At 42.4% G+C, this 22,473-nt stretch overlaps 1 protein-coding gene across 3 annotated transcripts in view; it reads left to right on the top strand.

Moving 5' to 3' along the window:
* Positions 1 to 22,473, top strand: part of LOC135217351 (WASH complex subunit 4-like) — a 953,363-nt gene that overhangs the window by 257,098 nt on the left and 673,792 nt on the right. For all 3 annotated transcript variants that reach the window (XM_064253202.1, XM_064253195.1, XM_064253186.1), the window contains one exon: positions 10,720 to 10,821. In XM_064253202.1, the coding sequence (XP_064109272.1) occupies positions 10,720 to 10,821 (102 nt within the window). The remainder of the gene's footprint in view (positions 1 to 10,719; positions 10,822 to 22,473) is intronic.

Genomic DNA, 22,473 nt, shown 5'->3' with positions numbered 1-22,473 from the left:
CTCACACACTCTGTCGATTCCATCTACCAAAAGGAAAGAAATAGCGAAGTCAGTCAAGCAATTTCTAAGTCACAAACTAGCATCAAGGAGAGCTCAGGAAAGGATCCTCGGCTCTCTCCAGTTTGCATCAGTAACGAACATCTTAATGAAAGCCAAACTGAAAGACCTAACCAGGATCTTGGCGCTCGCGAGCAAATGTCAGGTCCAGGGACAAGCTATCCTCAGTGCCTCTGATTCTAAAGAATCGGCTTCGGCCGTGGGAACAAAAGTCAAGAATCTATCAGTGTCAGTACCCCTTCAGTTCCTCCACCAGGATCACCATCCACACAGACGCGTCCTTAAGCGGCTGGGGAGGGTATTCCCAGGTCAAAAAGGTTCAAGGGATTTGGTCACCCCAGTTCCGTCAGTTCCATATAAACGTACTGGAGCAATGGCAGTGTTCTTGACTCTGAAAAGGTTACACCCACCAAAGTACTCCCACATAAGCTAGTCCTGGACAGCGCAGTGGTAGTACATTGTATAAACAGAGGAGGCTCCAAGTCACGTCATCTAAATCACGTCATGATAGTCATCTTCTCCCTGGCAGACAAGTTCAGTTGGCATCTTTCCTCCACCCACATAGCTGGAGTGAGCAAACGTCATAAGCAGACGCCCTATCCCGATCAGTACCCTAGAGTCGGAATGGTCACTAGACGAAAGTTCGTTCCAATGGATCCTTCAAAGAGTCCCAGGACTACAGGTGGATCTCTTCGCATCCAAGCGAACCACAAACTACCGTGTTATGTAGCCCCCAACCTGGACCCTCTGGCTTACGCCACGGACGTCCCTGGCTCTAGACTGGAACAACTGGGAGAAGATTTACGTCTTCCCTCCAGTGAATCTCCTTATGAAAGTATTGAACAAACTCAGGACATTCAAAGGGTCAAGTGGCTTCTAGTAGCCCCAGACTGGCCGAAGAGCAATTGGTACCCCCTGATTCGGAACTGGGGCCTTTCGTCCCCTTCGGATCCCCCAGTCCCAAGCTCTCCCAGTCAGTACAAACGAAGACTGTGTTCGCTTCCTCAGGGATTCTCAAAACCCTAACTTTATGGATTTCATGAAGTTTGCGGCAAAAAGAGATGCGAATATTGACCCTCAGAATATCTCTTCCTGGAATCCGATAAAAGGGATTCAACTTTGAGGCAGTATGATGCTGCTGTCAAAAAGTTAGCAACCTTCCTGAGAGAGTCAGATATCAGAATCATGACAGTTAATTCAGCTATATCCTTTTTCAGATCATTATTTGAAAAAGGTTTAGCAGCTAGCACGATTACGACAAACAAGTCAGCCTTGAAAAAGATATTTCAATTTGGATTTAACATAGACTTGACGGATACCTACTTCTCGTCTATTCCTAAGGCATGTGCTAGACTTAGGCCTTCTGTGAGGCCTACGTCAGTTTCATGGTTCTTAAACGATGTTCTAAAACTGGCTTCCGAAACAGATAATGACACATGCTCGTTTATGATGCTCCTAAGAAAAACCCTATTTTTATTAAGCCTAGCTTCAGGAGCAAGAATTTCAGAACTGTCGGCTTTATCCAGAGATCCGGATCATATTCAATTCCTTCCCACAGGGGAAGTCCTACTACTTTCTCCGGAACGTAGTTTTTTGGCAAAGAATGAAGATCCTTTGATGAGGTGGGAACCTTGGAAGTTACTACCCCTTCCACAAGATGTATCCCTTTGTCCAGTTTCAACCTTACGAGCCTTTCTATCCAGGACCTCCTCATCCTCATCGGGGCCCCTCTTTAAGAGGGAAAAAGGTGGAACTTTATCCATTAAAGGCATCAGGCAACAAATCCTGTACTTTATTAAACAAGCCAATCCTGACTCTTTCCCAAAAGCACATGATGTCAGAGCAGTAGCCACCTCAATTAATTACTTCCAACATATGAACTTCGATGATTTGAAAAAGTATACCGGATGGAAATCGCCGACAGTGTTCAAACGTCACTACCTTAAGTCCTTGGAAGCTCTGAAATTCCCAGCAGTAGCAGCGGGTAACATAGTTTCCCCTGACTCTAGCTAAATTGTAGTAGAAGATTCAGTCCTCCTTTCTACCTGCCTCACCCAACAGTTCGTCTATTCCTACCTTGTCATTGGCATTCACTTGTGTCTTAGCTGCTTTATGATTGTGTAGTGCCCCGTTTTTGTCTGGTTAGGGACACTCACAGATGATTACAACATTGATCTCATAGAGTTAACCCCTTATTTTTATGCTAGGGATACATCATATTACAATGGTTACGGGTTTTGTATATTAAGTCATATACATTCCTGAGATATATTTTTATTGTTGCTTAATGTGTTTATGTATTTTTATATTAATTGCTATTATTCTTTTGATACATATTGTTACACAGATTTCATTAATGACATGTAATCATTGTACCTATATATATGTAAATTACCTTATGTTATTAACATGATTAGTTTTAAGGGTAATTTAAGCATAGTTTTAATTTTATTTTACTGTGTATATGTATCTTTTTAGCAATTTATATTCATTCATTTATAGTTTTATCTTTATTTTGAGACCTATTTTAAGTTTAATTATTTTTATTTTATTACTTTGTTTACTTTATATACAATCTTGTGCTGTTTCTCTGGTACGATTTCGCGCAAGCGACACGAGCTGAGCCCAGAAAAAGGATTTTGACGTAAGGAAAAATCTATTTCTGGGCGATTGGCTCGTGTCGCCAGCGAAATCCCACCCTACCCATCCCTTCGCTCAAGATTGTCTGCTAACTTCAGGATGGCCACCAGAGGCGCAGCAGTCGGCAGCATGGGATGGAGTAGTAGTAGTACGAGCTGCTCACTCTGTGGGACGGCTCCCCTCTTGGAGGGTTTTGTAGTGGGAGATTTTTATTGGCATTTGGCTCGTGGTAGTGGTCTCACTCGCCTAGTGTTCATACCGACACCCATCCTAGAAGGGTGAAGCGAGTCAGTTATATCTGACCTTTTTCTTTATTTTCTTATTTATTCTCTGGTATGTGTTAGTACATTTACCCTAGAAATAATAGATTAAAGGATATTTCGCTGGCGACACGAGCCAATCGCCCAGAAATAGATTTTTCCTTACGTCAAAATCCTTTAATTCTCTCTCTCTCTCTTACAGAGATGTATGCTTTTTGTATGATAAATGATTTACTAATTTTCAAATATTAATTTTAATGTAAAGAGCAGTCACTTCAATAAAGAAAATACTACAGTGAATTAGTAAGATTTTAGTTCTTTCGAACTCAAGGTCTCTCTCTCTCTCTCTCTCTCTCTCTCTCTCTCTCTCTCTCTCTCTCTCATCTTTTCTCTCTCTCTCTAATGATATAGAAATAAGGGACGAAAATAGTGAATATTTAGCTGACATAGAAATTAATGAAGCTGATATTGTGCAGGCAATTAATGAAATTAAAAATGGAGCTGCTGCAGGGCCTGATGGAGTCCCTGCTATTTTGTTAAAGAAAGTAGTTCATTCTATCGCAAAGCCACTTGCAATATTATTAAGACAAAGTGTAGATACAGGCAAGATTTATGATGAGCACAAATTAGCATATATCACCCCTACTTTCAAAAGTGGATCAAGACTAGAGGCAAGTAATTATAGGCCTGTGAGTCTAACATCACATATTATGAAAGTGTATGAAAGGGTAATGAAGAAAAATATTATGAAACATTTAATAAAAAATAATTTGTTTAATATAGGACAACACGGTTTCGTACCCGGAAAAAGTACACAAACCCAACATAGTCCACCGTGAGAACATATTCAAAAATATGAAAAGTGGAAATGAAACAGATATGGTTTATCTAGACTTTACAAAAGCTTTGGACAAAGTAGACCATAATATATTAGCGAAGAAAATTAGAAAACACAATATCGTAGATAAAGTAGGAAGATGGTTAAAAGAATTTTTACACAACAGAAAACAGATAGTTATTGCAAACGATGAGAAATCAGATGAAACCAAGGTAATATCCGATGTGCCACAAGGTACGGTGTTAGCTGCAATACTGTTTGTTATTATGATTGAAGACATAGACAGTAATGTTAAGGATTCGGTAGTGAGTAGTTTCGCTAATGACACAAGAATAAGTAGAGAAATTAAATAGGATGGTATTTAACTGATAAATTTGAATCAATAAATTATGGAGACAGAGAAGGAAAGCTATATGCATATAGGGGACCTAATAATGAGACAATCACAAATAAGGAAGCAGTTAAAGACCTTGGTGTGATGATGAATAGGATCATGTTATGCAATGATCAAATAGCAATTCTTTTGGCAAAATGTAAAGCAAAAATGGGAATGTTGTTACGGCACTTCAAAACAAGAAAAGCTGAACACATGATTATGCTTTATAAAACATATGTTCATAGTCCACTTGAATATTGCAATATGATATGGTACCCACACTATCAAAAGGATATTGCACAAATAGAGAGTGTACAAAGGTCCTTTACAGCTAGAATAGAAGAAGTTAAGGACCTTGACTACTGGGAAAGACTACAATCCTTAAAATTATATAGTCTAGAAAGGAGAAGAGAATGCTACATGATAATTCAGGCATGGAAACAGATAGAAGGAATAACGGAAAATATCATGGAACTAAAAATATCAGAAAGAGCAAGCAGAGGTAGATTAATAGTGCCCAAAACTATATCAGGAAAAATAAGGAAAGCACACAGGACATTAATCCACTACGCACCAGCATCGATAATGCAGCGTCTATTCAATGCGTTGCCAGCTCATCTGAGGAATATATCAGGAGTGAGCGTAGATGTATTTAAGAATAAGCTCGACAAATATCTAAACTGCATCCCAGACTATCCAAGATTGGAAGATGCAAAATATACCAGAAGATGTACTAGCAACTCTCTGGTAGACATTAGAGGTGCCTCACACTGAGGGACCTGGGGCAACCCGAACGAACTGTAAGGTCTGTAAGGTAAGGTAAGGTTTACTGAGATGAGAGATTTTTATGGTACATGTATGTATAATATGTTTATTAATATTTTCATATGATAATAATAATAATAATAATAATAATAATAATAACCATAACTGTAATTACAAAAATCATATGTGAAAGTATTTTGCAAATGCTACGATAATCTCTCTCTTCTCTCTCTCTCTCTCTCTCTCTCTCTCTCTCTCTCTCTCTCTCTCTCTCTCAGAGATGTATGTTTTTGGATGATGATTTACTATTTTTCAAATATCAATATTAATGTAAACAGCAATAATATAAATTCATTTAAGAAAATACTGAAGTGAATTAGCAAGGTTTTAGTTTATAAATAAAAAGAATTATGTAAGAATGAAAGAAAATGCATTTTACCCCGTCTTGTTTTTGAACAGTAGCCAGCTGAGTCAAATCTGGAGGGGGAGTGTGTTTTGCCATTTCGTGTGTTGCCATCTAAGGATCATGTAAATTCTCTCTCTCTCTCTCTCTCTCTCTCTCTCTCTCTCTCTCTCTCTCTCTCTCTTCTCTCTACTCTCTCTTTTACTGATGAGATAATTTCTATGGTACATGTGTATGTTTATTAATATTTTTGCATTATAATAATAGTGTTATAACTAATTTCAAAATTCATATGTGATAGTATTTTACTAAAAAAGTACAATAATCTATCCATTTCACTCTTTTAAATAAGGATAGCCCTCTCTCTCTCTCTCTCTCTCTCTCTCTCTCTCTCTCTCTCTCTCTCTCTCTCTCTCTCTCTCTCTTGCCACACGAGATACTAGTATGTCCTAGTACCTCTTGCCCTCTGTTTGGACTGGAAGTGTATGTATAAGTATATCTCTAAGGACATTAACTACATTTTATGGTAAAATGATAATATACAGTTTTAGTTTACAAATAATATTAAGTTTAATGATATTAAACAGTAACAATAACATCTCTCTCTTTCTTACTTACGTATGTTTATTTGTTTTGTAGTGTAAATAAATGATTTACCTTATAACTAATTTTCAAATATTAATAAGATTAATTAAAAATAGTGATTCCCAGTCTTTTTATCCACTTGGAGGAAGGTGGGCGGGCGAGTAAATGACAGTTTGATATACGAATTGGCGGAGGGAAGGAAGGAGTCGGAGTCTAGGAGTTATTCTCTCTCTCTCTCTCTCTCTCTCTCTCTCTCTCTCTCTCTCTCTCTCTCTCTCTCTCTCTCTCTCTCTCTCTCTCTCTCCCCATTATTATTCTCTCTGTCTCAGAAATAATTTATAATTTCACTCTTGATGGTCAGATATATGATGTTGCCATTCATTGCTCTCTCTCTCTCTCTCTCCCCCGCTCTCTCTCTCTCCCTTCTCTCTCTCTCGTCTCGTCTCTCTCTCTCTCTCTCTCTCTCTCTCTCTCTCTCTCTCTCTCTCTCTCTCTCTCTCCTCCCTCTCTCTTCTCCCCATTATTATTCTCTCCGGTCCTCAGAAATAATTTATAATTTCACTTCTTGTTGGTCCAATATATGATGTTGCCCCCCCATTCTTTGCTCTCCTCTCTCTCTCCTCCTCTCTCTCTCTCCTCTCTCTCTTCTCTCCTCCTCTCTCTGTTATTTGCTGTAGGTATATATTTTTAATGGTAAAATGTTTAACCCTTTACTGCTGACTGGACGTATTTTACGTCAACATTTTTTGTCTCTCGTGTGCTGACTGGACATATTTTACGTCGACTTAAAAAAGTTTTTTTTTAAATTTGCGGAAAAATACTTATAGGCCTACCAGCCTAAAACTTTTGAATCACGCGCCTTGGGGGATGCTGGGAGTTCACGGATCAAGGTGTTGTTTTGTTTACAATTGTTAAGCAGGCGCGCAAGCGCGAATTTCTTTCTTGCCGCACTAAAAAGTATCTGTGACACATCTCGGAAATTATTTCGTCACTCTGACATAATTTTTGTACCATTGTAAATTAGCCGTTACATAAAGTATTATATATGAAAATGTACGCATTTTTATGTAGAATACAACAATAAAATACTCATGATTGTAGCTTTTATCAGTTTTGAGATAGTATTTTCATATAAATAACGATAATTGCCAAAATTTCAACCTTCGGTCAACTTTGACTCTACCGAAATGGTCGAAAAATGCAATTGTAAGCTAAAACGCTTATATTCTAGTAATATTCAAGCATTTACCTTCATTTTGCAACAAATTGGAAGTCTCTAGCACAATATTTCGATATATGGTGAATTTATGAAAAAAATAACATTTTCTTTACGTCCGTGCGGTAACTCTTCCGAAAAAATCATACGTGCGATTGTGGTAATGTTTGCACCATTTTAAATTAGCCATTATATAAAGTTTTATATATGAAAATGTGCGCAATTTCATGTAGAATACAACAAAAAATAATTGAAGGTTGTAGCTTTTCTTATTTTTGAAATATTTGCATATAAATCAAGATAAATAGAAAAAAAACCACGTTCGGTCAATTTTGACTCTACCGAAATGGTCGAAAAACGCAATTGTAAGCTAAAACTCTTACAGTCTAGTAATATTCAGTCATTTATCTTCATCTTGAAACAAATTCGAAGTCTCTAGCAAAATATTTAGATTTATGGTGAATTTAAAAAAAAAATTTTCCTTCCCTCCGTGCGCGGATTCTCTGCCACAAATCTCCGAAATGCGTACGTCCCATCCTCAGAGTACTTGCTCCGTTTCATATTAGGCATTTCATAGAGTTTTATATATGAAAATGTGCGCAATTTCATGTAGAATAAAACTAAAAATATTTGAAGGTTGTAGCTTTTCTTATTTCCGAAATAATTGCATATAAAAATATATATATAAAAAAATTCGACATTCGGTCAAATTTAACTCGTCAGATATGGTTGAAAACTGCAATTGTAAGCTAATACTCTTACAGTATAGTAATATTCAATCATTTGTCTTCATTTTGAAAGAAATTGGAAGTCTCTAGGACAATATTTAGATTTATGGTGAATTTTTGAAAAAAATATTTGTTTACGTCCGTGCGTTACGAATTCATGCATTATTTTGTGATAATATTTTCTCTGTGTTGCTTTTATCGTTTTACAATGTGTTATATACCAAAATGATTGCAATTTAGTGTACATTACAAGGAAAAAAAGGTAACTTGTTACCTTTAACCGTTTTGCGCATAGCGTGATTTGAATACAATTATATATGAAGTTTTGTTTTGGCGCTAACATATATTGCATTATTTATATATGATAATGATAATTTTTTTCATTTTTGATGGTTGCATACTAAACTTCAGCCAATGACAAAAAAAGGAGCCAAAAATGAACTCTTAATCTTGAAAACTAAGCGCTCTGTGATTTTTTGAAAAAAATATTTTTTCCACTTCCGCGCTCACTCCGAAACCCCTCTGGCACACGGGAGACAATTTTTTATTTACCGCTCCGGCGTAAGAGGGTTAAGGATGGTGCCTATTGTCAACGGATTTCGGCCATATTCCTTGGCAATCACACTCAATCGCATACCAGCTTCATACTTCTTGATAATCTCCATCTTTGTCTCCAAAGAGAGCATTCGCTTCTTTCCGTGAATTTCAACTTTCTTGGGACCCATGACTACGTATATACTGTACGTAATTTACTTATAAGTAGAATAAAGTTTTCACACAACACGATAAAGTACGTATACTGCAACGAAATCACTAATGAAAATCGTTAGACCAAACGAATACCGAGTGTGTATGATAACGATGCTGCTACCGAGTGGCCGAGGCACGCCGCTACGTACATAGATGCATCATGGGAGGGATGCTGACCAATAGGAGAGAAGGATCTCATGGCGGTGACTAGCATCAGGAATCAATGGGAGAGCAGGAGGATGGTGGCGAGTCTACTCAGTTGGCGGCGCGCGAGTTTCAAAATTGTTATCGGTGGTTCGGGCGAATCTCAGACTTTACAGTAACCTTTCATATCTTGAAAACTTTTCGTATGTAGAGCCGTAAAATTTTTTGTGTTAGCTTTCGTATCTCGAGTTTTTTGTAAGTTGAGCCTTTCGTATCTCAAGTTTTTCGTAAGTTGAGCCTTTCGTATCTCGAGGTACCACTGTATACGTATGAAGTAAAGTTCTCACACAACACGATAAAGTAGTACTACAACGAAATCACTAACGAATTTACATTAATAAACGAAATCGTATAGAACGAACGAATTCCGCGTGCTTACGATACCAATGATGCTGCGAAGTGGCCGAAAAAGCATGCCGCTACGTAGATGCAAGATATGATCATGGGAGAGATGCTGACCAATAGGAGAGCAGGATCTTATGGCAGTGACTAGCATCAGGAACCAATGGGAGAGTGGGAGGATGGTGGCGAGTCTACTCAGTTGGCAGCGCGTGAGTTTTAAAATTGTTATCAGTGGTCCGGGCGAATCTTGGACTTTACAGCAACAACCTTTCGTATCTTGAATAATTTTCATATGTAGAGCCACAAAAATCTTCGTATTTGCTTCTTATCTCAAGTTTTTCGTGAGTTGAGCCTTTCGTATCTCGAGGTACCACTTTACTTTGATAAGTCACCACAAAACTTCACCCTGAAAACTTAAGTTTGCATTTGGTTTCTTGTTCTTTGCTATCAAACCTTAAGGTATTTGGAATAAAATATGTGGCCTTGAAACTTGTGGCTTGACCCGGACCAGAAATGTTTTTGGGTTGTTGGTATTAAAATTTGAGAGCTTTTTGTCACCAGTCAGTTTCTTTGTAAAGCTCTTTGAGGAGGAGACTACGACTACAGTGGTCTCCCGTATTCACAAGGAATAATAGTTTAATCGCAAAAAAAGTGCAGTTTATAATAAAATTTATAAAAAAAACAGGAATTTGTGGATATTTCTCATAGAAAAATAGCGGAATAGGCAAATTTCCCACGAATAATGAGGGATAGGGATATGTTCCAGTGAGAAATCCGTGAATCCAGAGAATGCGAATATGAGGTGTCCACTGTATGCTATAAAAAAACAGGTATTTTTTTTTATAGTGGTAGTTGGTATTGAGTCCTCAAAACCCTCCCACTTCCCTGATGAAAAGGCATGGGATTTGGGTAAGGGATCATCCTGTATTGACCAATAGAAAGAATTAGCATTTTGGTCCGTTTCTGGTTGTGTGTTAACAATATGACTGCTCATAGTATGCGCATAGCCACTTCTTCTTGCAGGTTTTTGACATCGGTATATTGTGTTCAGGACACAATACCCGCCCACAAGACCAGCTAAAATAGAATTCTTTGACATTAGGTTGGTCACCATGGATCTCTGGTTAGACCTTGAGGGCCCAACAGGGACTTCCAAAAATGGATTTTTCCTACGTCAAAACCTGTTTATTATAGTATTGATGTATATCATCATAATATGTATAAAAAAGTATTGTTCCTCCATTTTTAACATTTACATTCTCAGAATCAGCTGATCAGGGTTAATACCAAAAGAAGTGTATGTATAGATAAGATTGATTAATGCTAAAGTGTTGTGATAGGGGATTTTTGTAGTGATAAAGATACAGTAAATTTAATTTTATATATGATGGTATCTTAGCATTTTATAAAGTTTTTACTGTTGATCAAACTTTGTTCATAAGTCTGGAACTAGTACTTATCTAATTCCTTCTTTTCAGTATGTAGTACTCGTTTCCAATTTATGTGTGATTTTTTGTACAGCTTCAGTTTTCAAAAAGCTTTTGAATTTTTTCAGTCACTGCTACGTCACCCATATGACAGAGATGAAGTTTTAGTAACCAGGAATGGTGTCCTCAGAGAAGAAATATTGAATGTTATTCTTGGTTGGTGTGCTCAGGTAAGGAAACATAAATTTTTGTTCAGTCAGAAATCCTATCATGTGTTAGAGTGTTGAACATAAGTAATTCACATAAGTAATGTTTGCATTTGATTCATGACAAATCCATCAGTCAAAATTGGTCTTATTTTTATAATTAGTAGATAAACTACAAAGGATTTGACTTCAAACATGAAATGGAAACTACCATTCAAACTTATTAATGAGGTAGTTAATCTCCGCCAGCTGCTGTCATATTCAGATGTCTCTCAGGAATCTCTGTCCAACTTTGTCGTTCAATTTTTTTTCCTTGTTTTTTTTTTTTTTGTGAAAAAAATTGAGTATAGTAGACCCTCTGTATTTGCAAAGATGTGTACCAGAATCCCCCTCCCCCCAGCAAATAGTTAAAATCCACAAATACTTGGAACCCCCCTCTAAAAATGCTTATAACTATACCTATCTTGAAAATTCAAACACCAAATATATGTATACCTTAAATAACATCCTGCATCAAATTTACCTTAGAAATATCATCTTATTACTTTATTAATCTTTGAGATTATGTTATATAATTTTAAAATCATCTTAACATTGGTACCCTTAAAGATATATGCATATGCACTTCTAACACTAACAGCCTAAACAGAGAGAGAGAGAGAGAGAGAAGAGAGGACGAGACATGTAGAGAAGCGAGAGAGAGAGAGAGAGAGAGAGAGAGAGAGAGAGAGAGAGAGAGAGAGAGAATTACATAAAAATCAATGGCCTGCAAATCAGCAGCGCTCCCCTACCTGTCCCATTAACTTGACATATTTGACAGCTCTGGCTTCCAGCTTCTCTTGCAATTAAAAACAAAAGATGAGGGAAAGGATATTTTCATATGCATTTTGTAATTACAGTTATGTTTTTACTATTATTATTATTTTTTTTCTTTTTTTTATTTCTTTTTTTGGTCTATCACAGTCCTCCAATTTGACTGGGTGATATTCATAGTGTGGGGTTCCGGGTTGCATCCTGCCTCCTTAGGAGTCCATCACTTTTCTTACTATGTGTGCCATTTCTAGGATCACACTCCTCTGCATGAGTCCTGGAGCTACTTCAGCCTCTAGTTTTTCCAAATTCCTTCTCAGGGATCTTGGGATCGTGCTCAATGTCCCAATGATTATGGGTGCAATTTCCACTGGCATATCCCATATCCTTCTTATTTTTATTGTCAGGTCTCGTTGCTTATCAATTTTTTCTCTTTCTTTCTCATCTACTTTGGTGTCCCATGATATGACATCATTGAGTGATACATTCTTCTTGATTCTGTCAGTCAATGTTATGTCTGGTCTGTTGGCATGTAGCACCCTAACTGTTCTGACACTGTAGTTCCAGAGGATCTTTGCCTGATTGTTTTCTATCACCTCCTAAGGTTGGTGCTTGTACTGCTTATTACTGCAAGGTAGCTGGTGTTTCTAGCACAGGCTCCAGTGGAGGGGTTTTGCTACTGAATCATGTCTCTTTTTGTACTGGTTCTGCGCAAGTGCCGGACATTCACTTGCTGTGTGGTTTATGGTCTCGTTTTTAATATTGCACTTCCTGCATATGGGTGAGATGTTATTTCCATCTATCATTCTTTGAACATATCTGTTTCTTAGAGCCTGATCTTGTGCCGCTCTTAGCATTCCATCTGTTTCCTTCTTGAGTTCTCCCCTCTGTAGCCATCGCCATATTTCATCGCTGGCCATTTCTTTAGTCTGTCTCATGTACTGTCCATGCTTTGGTTTTTTGTGCCATTCCTCTGCTCTGTTTTTCATCCTCCTGTCCCTGTATATTTCTGAGTCTTTGGCTACTTTTATCATTCCTTCTCCCCATGCACTCCTGAACCCACTCATCTTCACTGGTTTTCAGATATTGCCCCAGTGGTCTGCTCTTGATGTTGACAGAGTCTTCTATGCTTAGAAGTCCTCTCCCTCCTTCCTTTCATGTTATGAATATGTAGTCTGTCCGTATTTGTTCTTGAGTGCAGTGCTTTGTGTGTTGTCATGTGTATTATTATTATTATTATTATTTGAAAATACAGTGTTCCCCCGTATTTGAGTTCTTGAGATTCGTGGACTCGCCTATTCGCTGATTTTTCTTTGGATCACATCTACCCAATATTCATGGGGAATTCACCTAATCATGGGCTTTTCCAACAAAAAATATTCACTAAATAGTGTATTTTGTTGTTATTTTCATGACTAAATACATTTCTGGGCTCGACCTGTGTCGGCCGGTGAAATGCTCCTTTAGCACGCATTTCTAGGTATAAATAGATGCTAAATATACGAGAGAAAAAGGTAAATGGAATGCTGAAGTTACTACCCTCAGCTCGATCACCCATAGGGTGTCGGTATAAGCACAGGGGCGAGTGGAGGCCACTACCACAGGTTTTCTGCCAAGTAGAAGATTCCCTTCAAAACCCCTCTCCAGGCAGGTGCCTTTACAAGGACTACAACATCTACCTTCGACTCGCTACTACTACAACTCCTGCCCGAGGGCTTCCTTCCTGTATTAGCGCGCTACAGTGACCACACATGTTTTTCTCGCTGCCCTCTTCCTGTGTTTTTTGACGAAGCCATGTCTGCTCCAGAGCCCCAAGCTTCTTCACCTAAGTTGAGTATTCCATATTACGTTTTTGTATCTCGTGAGGGCACGATGCATCCCTTTTTTGCCCTTATTTGGCCCCTTAGTTCTCGCGAACCGGGGTGACGCTCCTTTTACATCTGCCATCTTGGGTGCATCATTCGCCGCGTGCATTTTTTCCCATTGTTATTTTATGATGATATTTACCTCACTGTTTGCTTTTCACTGTTTATGCCACTTTTTTGTATACCCCATTATTATTCTCCTGTCATTTCTGAAGCTTTGGTTTTACAAATTTTATCCTTACGTCGTAGGCCCTAACTCGCTCCTGACATACTCTGAGGTCTCTTGTTATATGTTTATTTTTCATTATTCTAGCCTTTGGCTTTTGTCCTCAGTCCCTCAGGAGCGTGTTCGTTCCCCTTCGTACGTATTATTTATTTCTATGTTATACGTGAGTAGTGTATTTTGGCTTCTAGCTAGCCTATAGTACGCCAGTTTTGTGGAGAGGGCGATTCCTTTCTCTCTCTCACGATTTTCATGCATGCATTCTTTTATGTATTTTTTTATGTTAATCAGTAATGCACTCAATTATATGCACATTTATAATAAATATTCATATTCCTTGTGAGGTTGGAAGTTCTTGCGATTCCTTCCCTTGCCTACCTGACCAGACCTGGGCTAGGTTTTGGAAGGTAGGTCAGGCAGTCCTGCCCCTCCACCCTTTCAACCCCACCCTTACCGCCCCCTGCCTAGGCTATTGTGCTTGCTGGGAGAGCAGTCCAGGACAGAGAGTCCCTCTCGTGTCATGTTATTTGGGCCTAGACCTATCGTACCTGACCAGATCGGAATTTTTCGATTTTGGAGGGTTTTATTAGGTTCTGTCCGTCCACTTCATGACGTCCTTTGGAGGCCAGGCTAGCCTACCTGACTGGATCCGTACCGATCTCGGAGGGTTAGGCTGGGTCTTTGCTGAGTGTGTTCCTTCCCCCCCTTGTTATTCCTTCGCAGTTCTTCCAGTAATTCCTCATCACTTATTTTATGTTTGTCTTCTTGTGTGTAGCCTGGGCCTTTGCTCCCTTTAGGGTGTCAGTTGGCGTACCGTCTTCTGCTCCCTTTAGTGATAGGCTTGTTACAGCTTCCGAAAGTTGGTGGCTCACTGATCGGTTGCTGTGGCCAGGCGATCACGACTTGTCCACTCTCCTCCAGACATCCCCCCCCCCCCCCCCCCCCCCCCCCCCCCCCCCCCCCCCCCCCCCCCCTGCACCGGTCTTGTCCGGCGCTGCCTAGCTAGCTCGCGGTTCAAGTAATCCTACCGATGAACGACCGCTAGAGCATATATCTTTTCCAGGGGGGGATTGGTTGGAGGAGATTGGTTGCTAGTAGTTGGGTAATCTCCTTTATAGGTCTCCGGGCCCATAGGTCCTCTGGTCAGGTGGGGTCTACCATCACACCAGCCAGCAGGCTATACACCGGATTGTATGTACCACTGCTCCGCCGCTCAGTTGTCTATTCTCCCTGTTGTCTCCACCTCCCCACTCATGTGGGGGCGGAACTGGGCTTAGAGCTGCGTTTCTAGTTACCTTAGAATCGCTTCTCTTCCCCAGTGCGATCAGATTCAGGCCTAGGTTTTACCTATTTTTCCTGATCTGCTCGTATCAGCCCCTCTCCGCCGGCATTTACTGTTATGATAACGGGATTATGGACTCCGGAGTAGGTGAAGCCTTTAAGAGATTATGCTAGAATATGTTTTATTAGCCTCTGTAGGTATGTCTCCGGATCCATATTGGTTCCAACGTAGTGTGGTCTACCATCACACACGCCAGGAAAAATATACCGGAGTTTATTGTACCTTTGTTTCCGTCACTCAGTCTTCCGTCTTCTTTGCTATTGCTGTTCCCCATTTCGGTGGGGACGGAACGGGGCTCAGATAATGCGCCTACATTTGATTACGTTGCATTAATCTGCTGCGATGCGATCAGACTCAGGCTTAGGTCTTACCTTATTCCCCTGTTCTGCTCGTATCAGGCCCTCTCTGCTGGTTATAGCTTTACCGATCCCGAGGACGGATTCCGGAGTAGGCGGAGACACCCAGAGCTTTTTCTATTATCCAGTAAGTTGAAATTTATAACCGATTTTGCCTTTAACGGATTAAACATCTGGTTAAAGTGCACCCGTCTGGCCAGAATTAACTCTGGCGCCTCTATTTAATGATACTCAACTTACAGATGGTCCATTGCCAGGTGTCGGGATGTCCGGCCGCCCTGTATAGGCCGTACGGGCATGAGGTCTGCCGATCTCATGCCAACTGCGCCATCCCGGTAGATGGTAATATGGTCTGGCACCCGGACGCCTGCACAGTTTGTTATGAACTGGTGAGGATTGTGTCAGACGAGTCAGTAAGTAACATTCTCGCCTTTGGGAAATTTCTTTGACACGGGGGATCCTAATTTGATTATTTTTACAGGTTAGTTTGTCGCTCAAGACCTCGTCCATGGCGTCCCTGAAGTCCTGGGTGGGAGGATTCGGGAGAAATACTAAGGCTGGCCATCCCTGCGTGTTATCCGAAGATCTGTGTTCCCTCCTATACTCGGACGTTCCGGTCTCGGCGGCTGTACCTGCGTCTGTGGTGGATCCCATTATTGAGGGCATCCGTCAGGAGACCCAACCCCTCCCGGATGACCAAGAGGGCTTGTGTGACATCGTCACAGGAGAAGTCGTGGTCATCAGCCTTCACCGCGAACCGATGGCCACAGAGGATCAGGAGGTAAGTAAGGAGGTAAGTGAGGCAGGTAGTCTCCCTTTTAGTCCCACTCCTTCTTCTCCCCCCTTCTTTCCAGGGCTTCCCTATAAAGTCTGCCCCCACTTGGGATAGATCGGCCTCGGTCATCCCCAAGGTCAAAGCTTGGCAGATGAGATCCCTGCCAAAGGTATCCAAACCATCCAAGCCTTCCCCGGCAGGCTCTGCAAGGTCGTCTTCGGCTCCCAAGCCGTCGACTTCCTCTTCCAAAGCTTCTCCCCCACCCAAGGGGTCGAGAACCAAGTCCTCCAAAGCCAGGCCAGCGGAGTCCGGCTTCGACCAGGAGGCTTTTGCAAATCTTCTCATGATGAAGATGAGCAAGGTAGTGGTGTCCACTCTACCCGCCTCAGGCCTAAAGATCTCAGGTCAATCTATCTTGTCTCTGACCCAGAGGCTCCAAGCCCAGGAGGAATTGGTGTCCGGATTCCTCCAGTCCGGAACCACACCACAGTCCGTGACGGTACCAGACGCATCCAAGCTGCCCCCATTTGAGAACAGCAACCCGTGGCGGTTAGCTCTGCACGCCCCGTTCTCGGGTGGCAAGCTGACAATTGAAGGTTGCGGAACCTGACCGGTAGAAGACTTTGAGTTCTTCCCGGCGGGCCTTCAGTTTCCCTTTCCAGGCTACGCTAGACCAGCCGAAGATGCTCTAGTCAGGGTAGACAAAGTCCCGAAGGAGACAGTCATCTACCCTAGGGACCAGGCCCAGTCTGCATGGGTCCACACCCTCACAGATTGGGAGTGCGTCAACACAAAGTTGACACCCCATAAAGGATGCTTTACCATGTTTGTGGCCCCACAAGGAGTTTCGACTCCTTGTACGTCGAAGGTGGCAGAATTGACTCTACAAGCTGTGGTAGAGGACAAACCTATGCCTCAGCTAAAAGAGACGGAGGCTAACTCCTTGCTCTTCCCCGGCGATATGGAGTTTTGGGCTGACGCTCCGGCAACATTCACGGTGGGCAGACTCGATCCAGAGTGTGCCTCCACCCAGTTCAGTGAACGTTTGCCTAGAATTCCGGACCCCATGGTCAAAGCGGAATTCGAGGCAAGATGCAGGCTGAGTAGGTCAATTAACTCAGTCACCATGGCAGAGTTGACTGCTACGACGTTTGCAGATGGGCCTCTATTTTGGATCCACACAAAGTCACTATTACAGGCCTTCCATTCAGACCTGTATGACTTTATAGTGGCTAGGCGAGCCTGCAGGAAGCATGTCTTCGCGAAGACTTCCATAAGACACGAACCAAACAGGCTCATGAAGGCTTCAATCTGGGGTGCCAACCTCTTCCCAGAGGACGTGGTTAACAACGTCCTCAGCGAGGCAGCTAGAGCTAACCAGAACCTTTGTGTCCGTTGGATACTTCCCTTCAAAAGGAAGTTTGAGGCCTCTGGACCACAATCCAAACCTAGGAAGAGGCCGAGGAAATCCAGCCTTTCCAGTCCTCTCATCCTCAGACAGCTCTCCAGGCAGTCCCTGTCTCCGAGATCGGCAAGCCTTCAACATCCAAGGCACAGCCACAGTAACAGTTTGTCCTGGTGCAGAGTCCACCGACTCAGCAACCTTCGACTTCAACCGCCTTAGAAGCCTCCCCAGCCTTCAACGCCGCCTTTGAGTCACGAGGAGCATTTCGTGGCTACAACAAACATGCAGGGAGTAGCAGAGCCAGAGGTGCCTTCCGACAGAGAGCTGGCTCTAGAGGCAGAGGCTTCAGAGGAGACAGAGGAGGTAAGACCTCAACCAACCAGTGAGACTCTGCAGGTGGGCGGGAGACTGTATCTCTTTCGGGACCATTGGACCTTCAGTTCATGGGCCCACAGCATTGTATCGAAAGGTCTGGGGTGGAAATGGGAGAAAGGGCTTCCTCCACCAGTCAGTTTTCACCAGACTCTAACAACAGACCTACTAGACTATGCCAAAGATCTCCTTCAAAAGAAGGCAATAAAGAAAGTCAATCGCCTGAAGTTTCAAGGACGTCTGTTCAGTGTACCAAAGAAGGACTCGGACAAACGAAGAGTGATTCTGGACCTGTCCCGTCTCAACTCATACATTCAATGCGATAAGTTTCGCATGCTGACCGTCTCGCAGGTGCAGACCTTACTTCCTCATGGGGTCGTCACCACCTCTATAGATCTTAGACGCTTACTATCATGTTCCAATAGCAAGAAACGTCTCTCCATACCTAGGCTTCAAACTAGGAAAACAAGCTTACTCATTCAGTCATGCCATTGGGGCTCAACATAGCGCCCAGAATATTCACTAAACTAGGAGAGACAGTAGTTCAAGAACTAAGAGCTCAAGGGGTAATGTTTGTAGCTTACCTAGACGACTGGCTCATTTGGGCAACCAACGACGAGGAGTGTCGCAAAGCAACAGCCAAAGTAATAGAATTCCTAGAGTATCTGGGTTTCCAGATAAACAAGGAAAAGTCCCGTCTCATCCCGGCGTCCTGCTTTCAATGGTTGGGAATCCAATGGGACCTAACCTCACAAAAGCTATCTCTCCCATCAAAGAAGTGCAGAGAGATAGCGAAGGCTACGAGACAGTTCCTCAAGAACAAAAAGGCTTCTCGTCGTACCCAAGAGAGAATTCTAGGTTCTCTTCTGTTTGCCTTAGTAACAGATGTCCTTTTGAAAGCCAGGCTGAAGGATATCAATCGAGTCTGGCGGAAAAGAGCCAACAACAAATTCAGAGACAAGATCTCTCTGATTCTGCCAATATTGAAGAAAAGACTCCGTCCGTGGACGGAACCCCGGAGTCTCTCCAAGTCAGTGCCACTGCAATTTCCCCCACCGTCTCTGATAGTCCACACGGACCCCTCTCTGAGCGGTTGGGGGGGCTACTCCCAGTACAAGAATGTTCAAGGAATGTGGTCAAATACATTCCGCCAGTTCCACATCAATGTCCTAGAAGTACAGTAAGTCCTCGGGTTACGCTGGTCTCGACTTACGATGTTTCGTGGTTACGAACGCGCCCCCATAAAAATATAAAAAATAATATTTTGCGTCGTTCCGTCTTACGCGGTTTAGCGTCGTAAGCAACGTAAACAAACGCGAACTAGTTCCAGGCGCACGGCGGAAGAATACGCTTTGTGGGGGAGAGGACGGCGTCGCTTCGCTACGCTCATTCCTCGCCCATACGCCATTTTGGTTGTTTACACTGCCTCTCTCTCCCTCGTGTTGTATCGTTTTTGTAACTTTTTGCTCTTTGTTATGGCTCCCAAGCGCAAGGCGGACTCTTCTGATGGTAGTGCATCGAAGAAAAGAAAGGCCATCACCATGGAAATTAAAGTGGACATTATAAAGCGATCTGAGAAGGGAGAAACGCCAACAAACATTGGCCGCTCGCTTGGCCTTAGCCGTTCGACCGTTGCTACCATTATCAAAGATAAAGAGCGCATCGTTGAACATGTGAAAGGATCTGCTCCTATGAAAGCGACAGTGATAACTAAGCAGCGTAGTGGTCTAATAATTGAAATGGAAAGGTTATTGGTGCTTTGGTTGGAAGACCAAAATCAACGGCGTATCCCAGTCAGCCTTATGGTGATTCAGGAGAAGGCGAAAAGATTGTTTGAAGCGTTGAAAAAAGAAAAGGGGGAGGGAAGTGAAAGTGAAGAGTTTGTGGCTAGTAGGGGTTGGTTTATGCGATTTAAGGCTCGGGCCAATTACCATAACCTTAAATTGCAAGGTGAAGCTGCTAGTGGGGATGAGAAAGCAGCGAGTGAATTTCCTAAAGCGTTGTCTGAGATAATTAAGGAGGGGGGTTATTCTGCTCAGCAAGTGTTTAACGTAGACGAGACAGGTTTGTTTTGGAAACGTATGCCTAACCGCACTTACATCGCCAAGGAGGAGAAGTCAGACACCCGGTCATAAAGCCAGCAAGGAGAGGCTAACTTTACTTCTTGGGGGTAATGCTGCTGGCGACTTCAAACTGAAGCCCTTGTTGGTGTATCAGGCTGAAAATCCAAGGGCACTCAAGGGCATTTGGAAGGGTCAACTACCAGTAATTTGGAAGTCCAACAAGAAGCATGGGTGACACTTGCAGTGTTTGAGGACTGGTTCGTAAACCATTTGTTCCAAGTGTGGAGCGGTATTGCGCCTCCAAGGGTATCCCCTTTAAGGTGTTGCTAGTGCTGGACAATGCCCCTGGACACCCTGCCCAGCTGGGAGACTTCAACCCTAATGTCAAGGTGGTTTACCTTCCACCTAATACCACGGCCCTTTTACAGCCTATGGACCAAGGAGTGATTGCTTCGTTCAAGGCCTACTACCTACGAAGGACAATTGCTATGGCTTTACAGGCAACTGAAACCAAGAAGGACTTGACTCTGAAGGACTTTTGGAAATCCTACAACATCCTTGATGCTGTAAAGAACATTGCTAATTCCTGGGAGGAGGTTAAGCAAACAAACATGAATGGTGTCTGGAAGAAAATTTGTCCTCAATTTGTGAATGATTTCCATGGGTTTGAGGACACAGTTCAGCTAGTTGTCAAGAACGTTGTTGCCCTGAGTAAGGAAATCAATTTGGAGATGGAGGTTGATGATGTTACAGAGCTGCTGGAGTCTCATGGCGAGGAGTTATCTGCTGAGGACCTGATACAACTGGAGAAGCAGATAATAGAGGAAGAAGAAGAAGCACCCACCCCAGAGCCTAAGGCTTTCACAAGGCAGGACTTGATAAGAGGTTTTGCAGAGTTGCAGCAAGCGTTGTCAACTTTTGAGGCTCAGGATCCCAACTTGGACAGGTTCACTAGGGTTTCCAGAGGCGTCATGGATTTGATGCAGTGTTACAAGGAGATCTTGGATGAAAAGAGGTCGCTCTCTGTTCAGACTAACCTGGAGCAGTATTTTAAGAAGGTAGAGAGGCCTGCAGGAGATCCTGTACCCTCTACCTCAGCTGCCTCTGCTAATCCAGCACCTTCTGAATGTTCTGCTAACCCAGACTCACCTGCCCCAGTATCTCCAGCACCTTCTGTAGGTTCTGCCTCACCTAAAGACTCACCTGCCCCAACATCTCCAGTAGTATGTTCTGCCTCACCTCAAGAATCACCTGCCTCAGCATCTCCAGTACTAGTATGTTCTGCCTCACCTCAAGAATCATCTGCCTCAGCATCTCCAGCAACTTCTGGAGGTTCTTTTTCTCTTCACTAACCTCCCCCAGTCTCTCCAGCACCGCAGCTTCCTCTCCAGTGTGCAAGCCAATCAAACTAATAAAGGTAAGGAATTGTTCTCTCGTTGTTATTGATAGGTATTTACATTAAATCATGTGGTATTTTTCAATGTTCCGACTTACGCTGAAAATCGTGTTACGATGCATCGTAAGAACGGATCAACGTCGTAACTCGAGGACCCCCTGTAATGGCCATTTCTGGGCCAAGCCCGTGTCGCTTTGTGAAATATCCCTTCAGTTCATATTTCTAAGGTAAATAATACTAACATTACCAGAGAAAAACAAAAAAGGGGGATGTCAGAGTATCCTGACTCACTCACCCTAAATAAAAAGGGTGTCGGTATGGTACTGGGGCGAGTGAGACCACTACCACGGACCTCTTGCCATTTAGATCTCTTCTCCACCAAAATCCCCCTGCCAGAGAGAGCTGGTACACAGCCTGCGCCAGCAACTACTACTACTTACCCAACCACGCTAACACCAGCGCCTCTGGTAGCCATCCTTTCCGTTAGCGACATCTTGCCCGCACATGCTTTTTTGCTCTGTGTTTGTGATTACTAATTTGGATTTTACTGCAATTATGGAACTCCAAGCCATCGCTGCAGCTAAGTTAAGTTCTGCCGAAAGGTTACACATTAATTTTAGCCAGACAGGATCTGTTTTCAACCATTTTTTAGGTATATTAACGGCACCTCTTGCGTCTGGTCTCGGGCTTGCCATACCGGCTCACCTCTTGTGTTTTTAGCTAGCTTCTTCGGTCCCCCATACCATAGTAGCTATTGCTGTGCAGTATTTATGATTAATTTTGTGGTTAATTTTATGTGTGGTGCAAGATGTGCTACCGAATTTATATTTTCATCGTATTATTCGGAAAACCTATGCCTTATGTCTTAGCTCAGTGTTCATGCATGCATGTGCCTTTGTCTAGGTCTGTTAGGCTTGTGGGGTCATAACCCCTCTCTCTCTTTAGTCCTACCACCCTGGCCGTCGCCCTCCGTTTTACATATCGGCAGAGGCCAGCTCCCGAGTAGTTGGATTTCCTACCTCCCAGGTAGGCTAGCCTAACTTCTCTTGGACGTCTCTTTTTCTTTTCC

The sequence above is a fragment of the Macrobrachium nipponense genome, chromosome 19 (assembly GCF_015104395.2).
Source record: "Macrobrachium nipponense isolate FS-2020 chromosome 19, ASM1510439v2, whole genome shotgun sequence".
Lineage (NCBI taxonomy): Eukaryota > Metazoa > Arthropoda > Malacostraca > Decapoda > Palaemonidae > Macrobrachium > Macrobrachium nipponense.
This window is presented reverse-complemented; position numbering and strand designations above follow the sequence as displayed.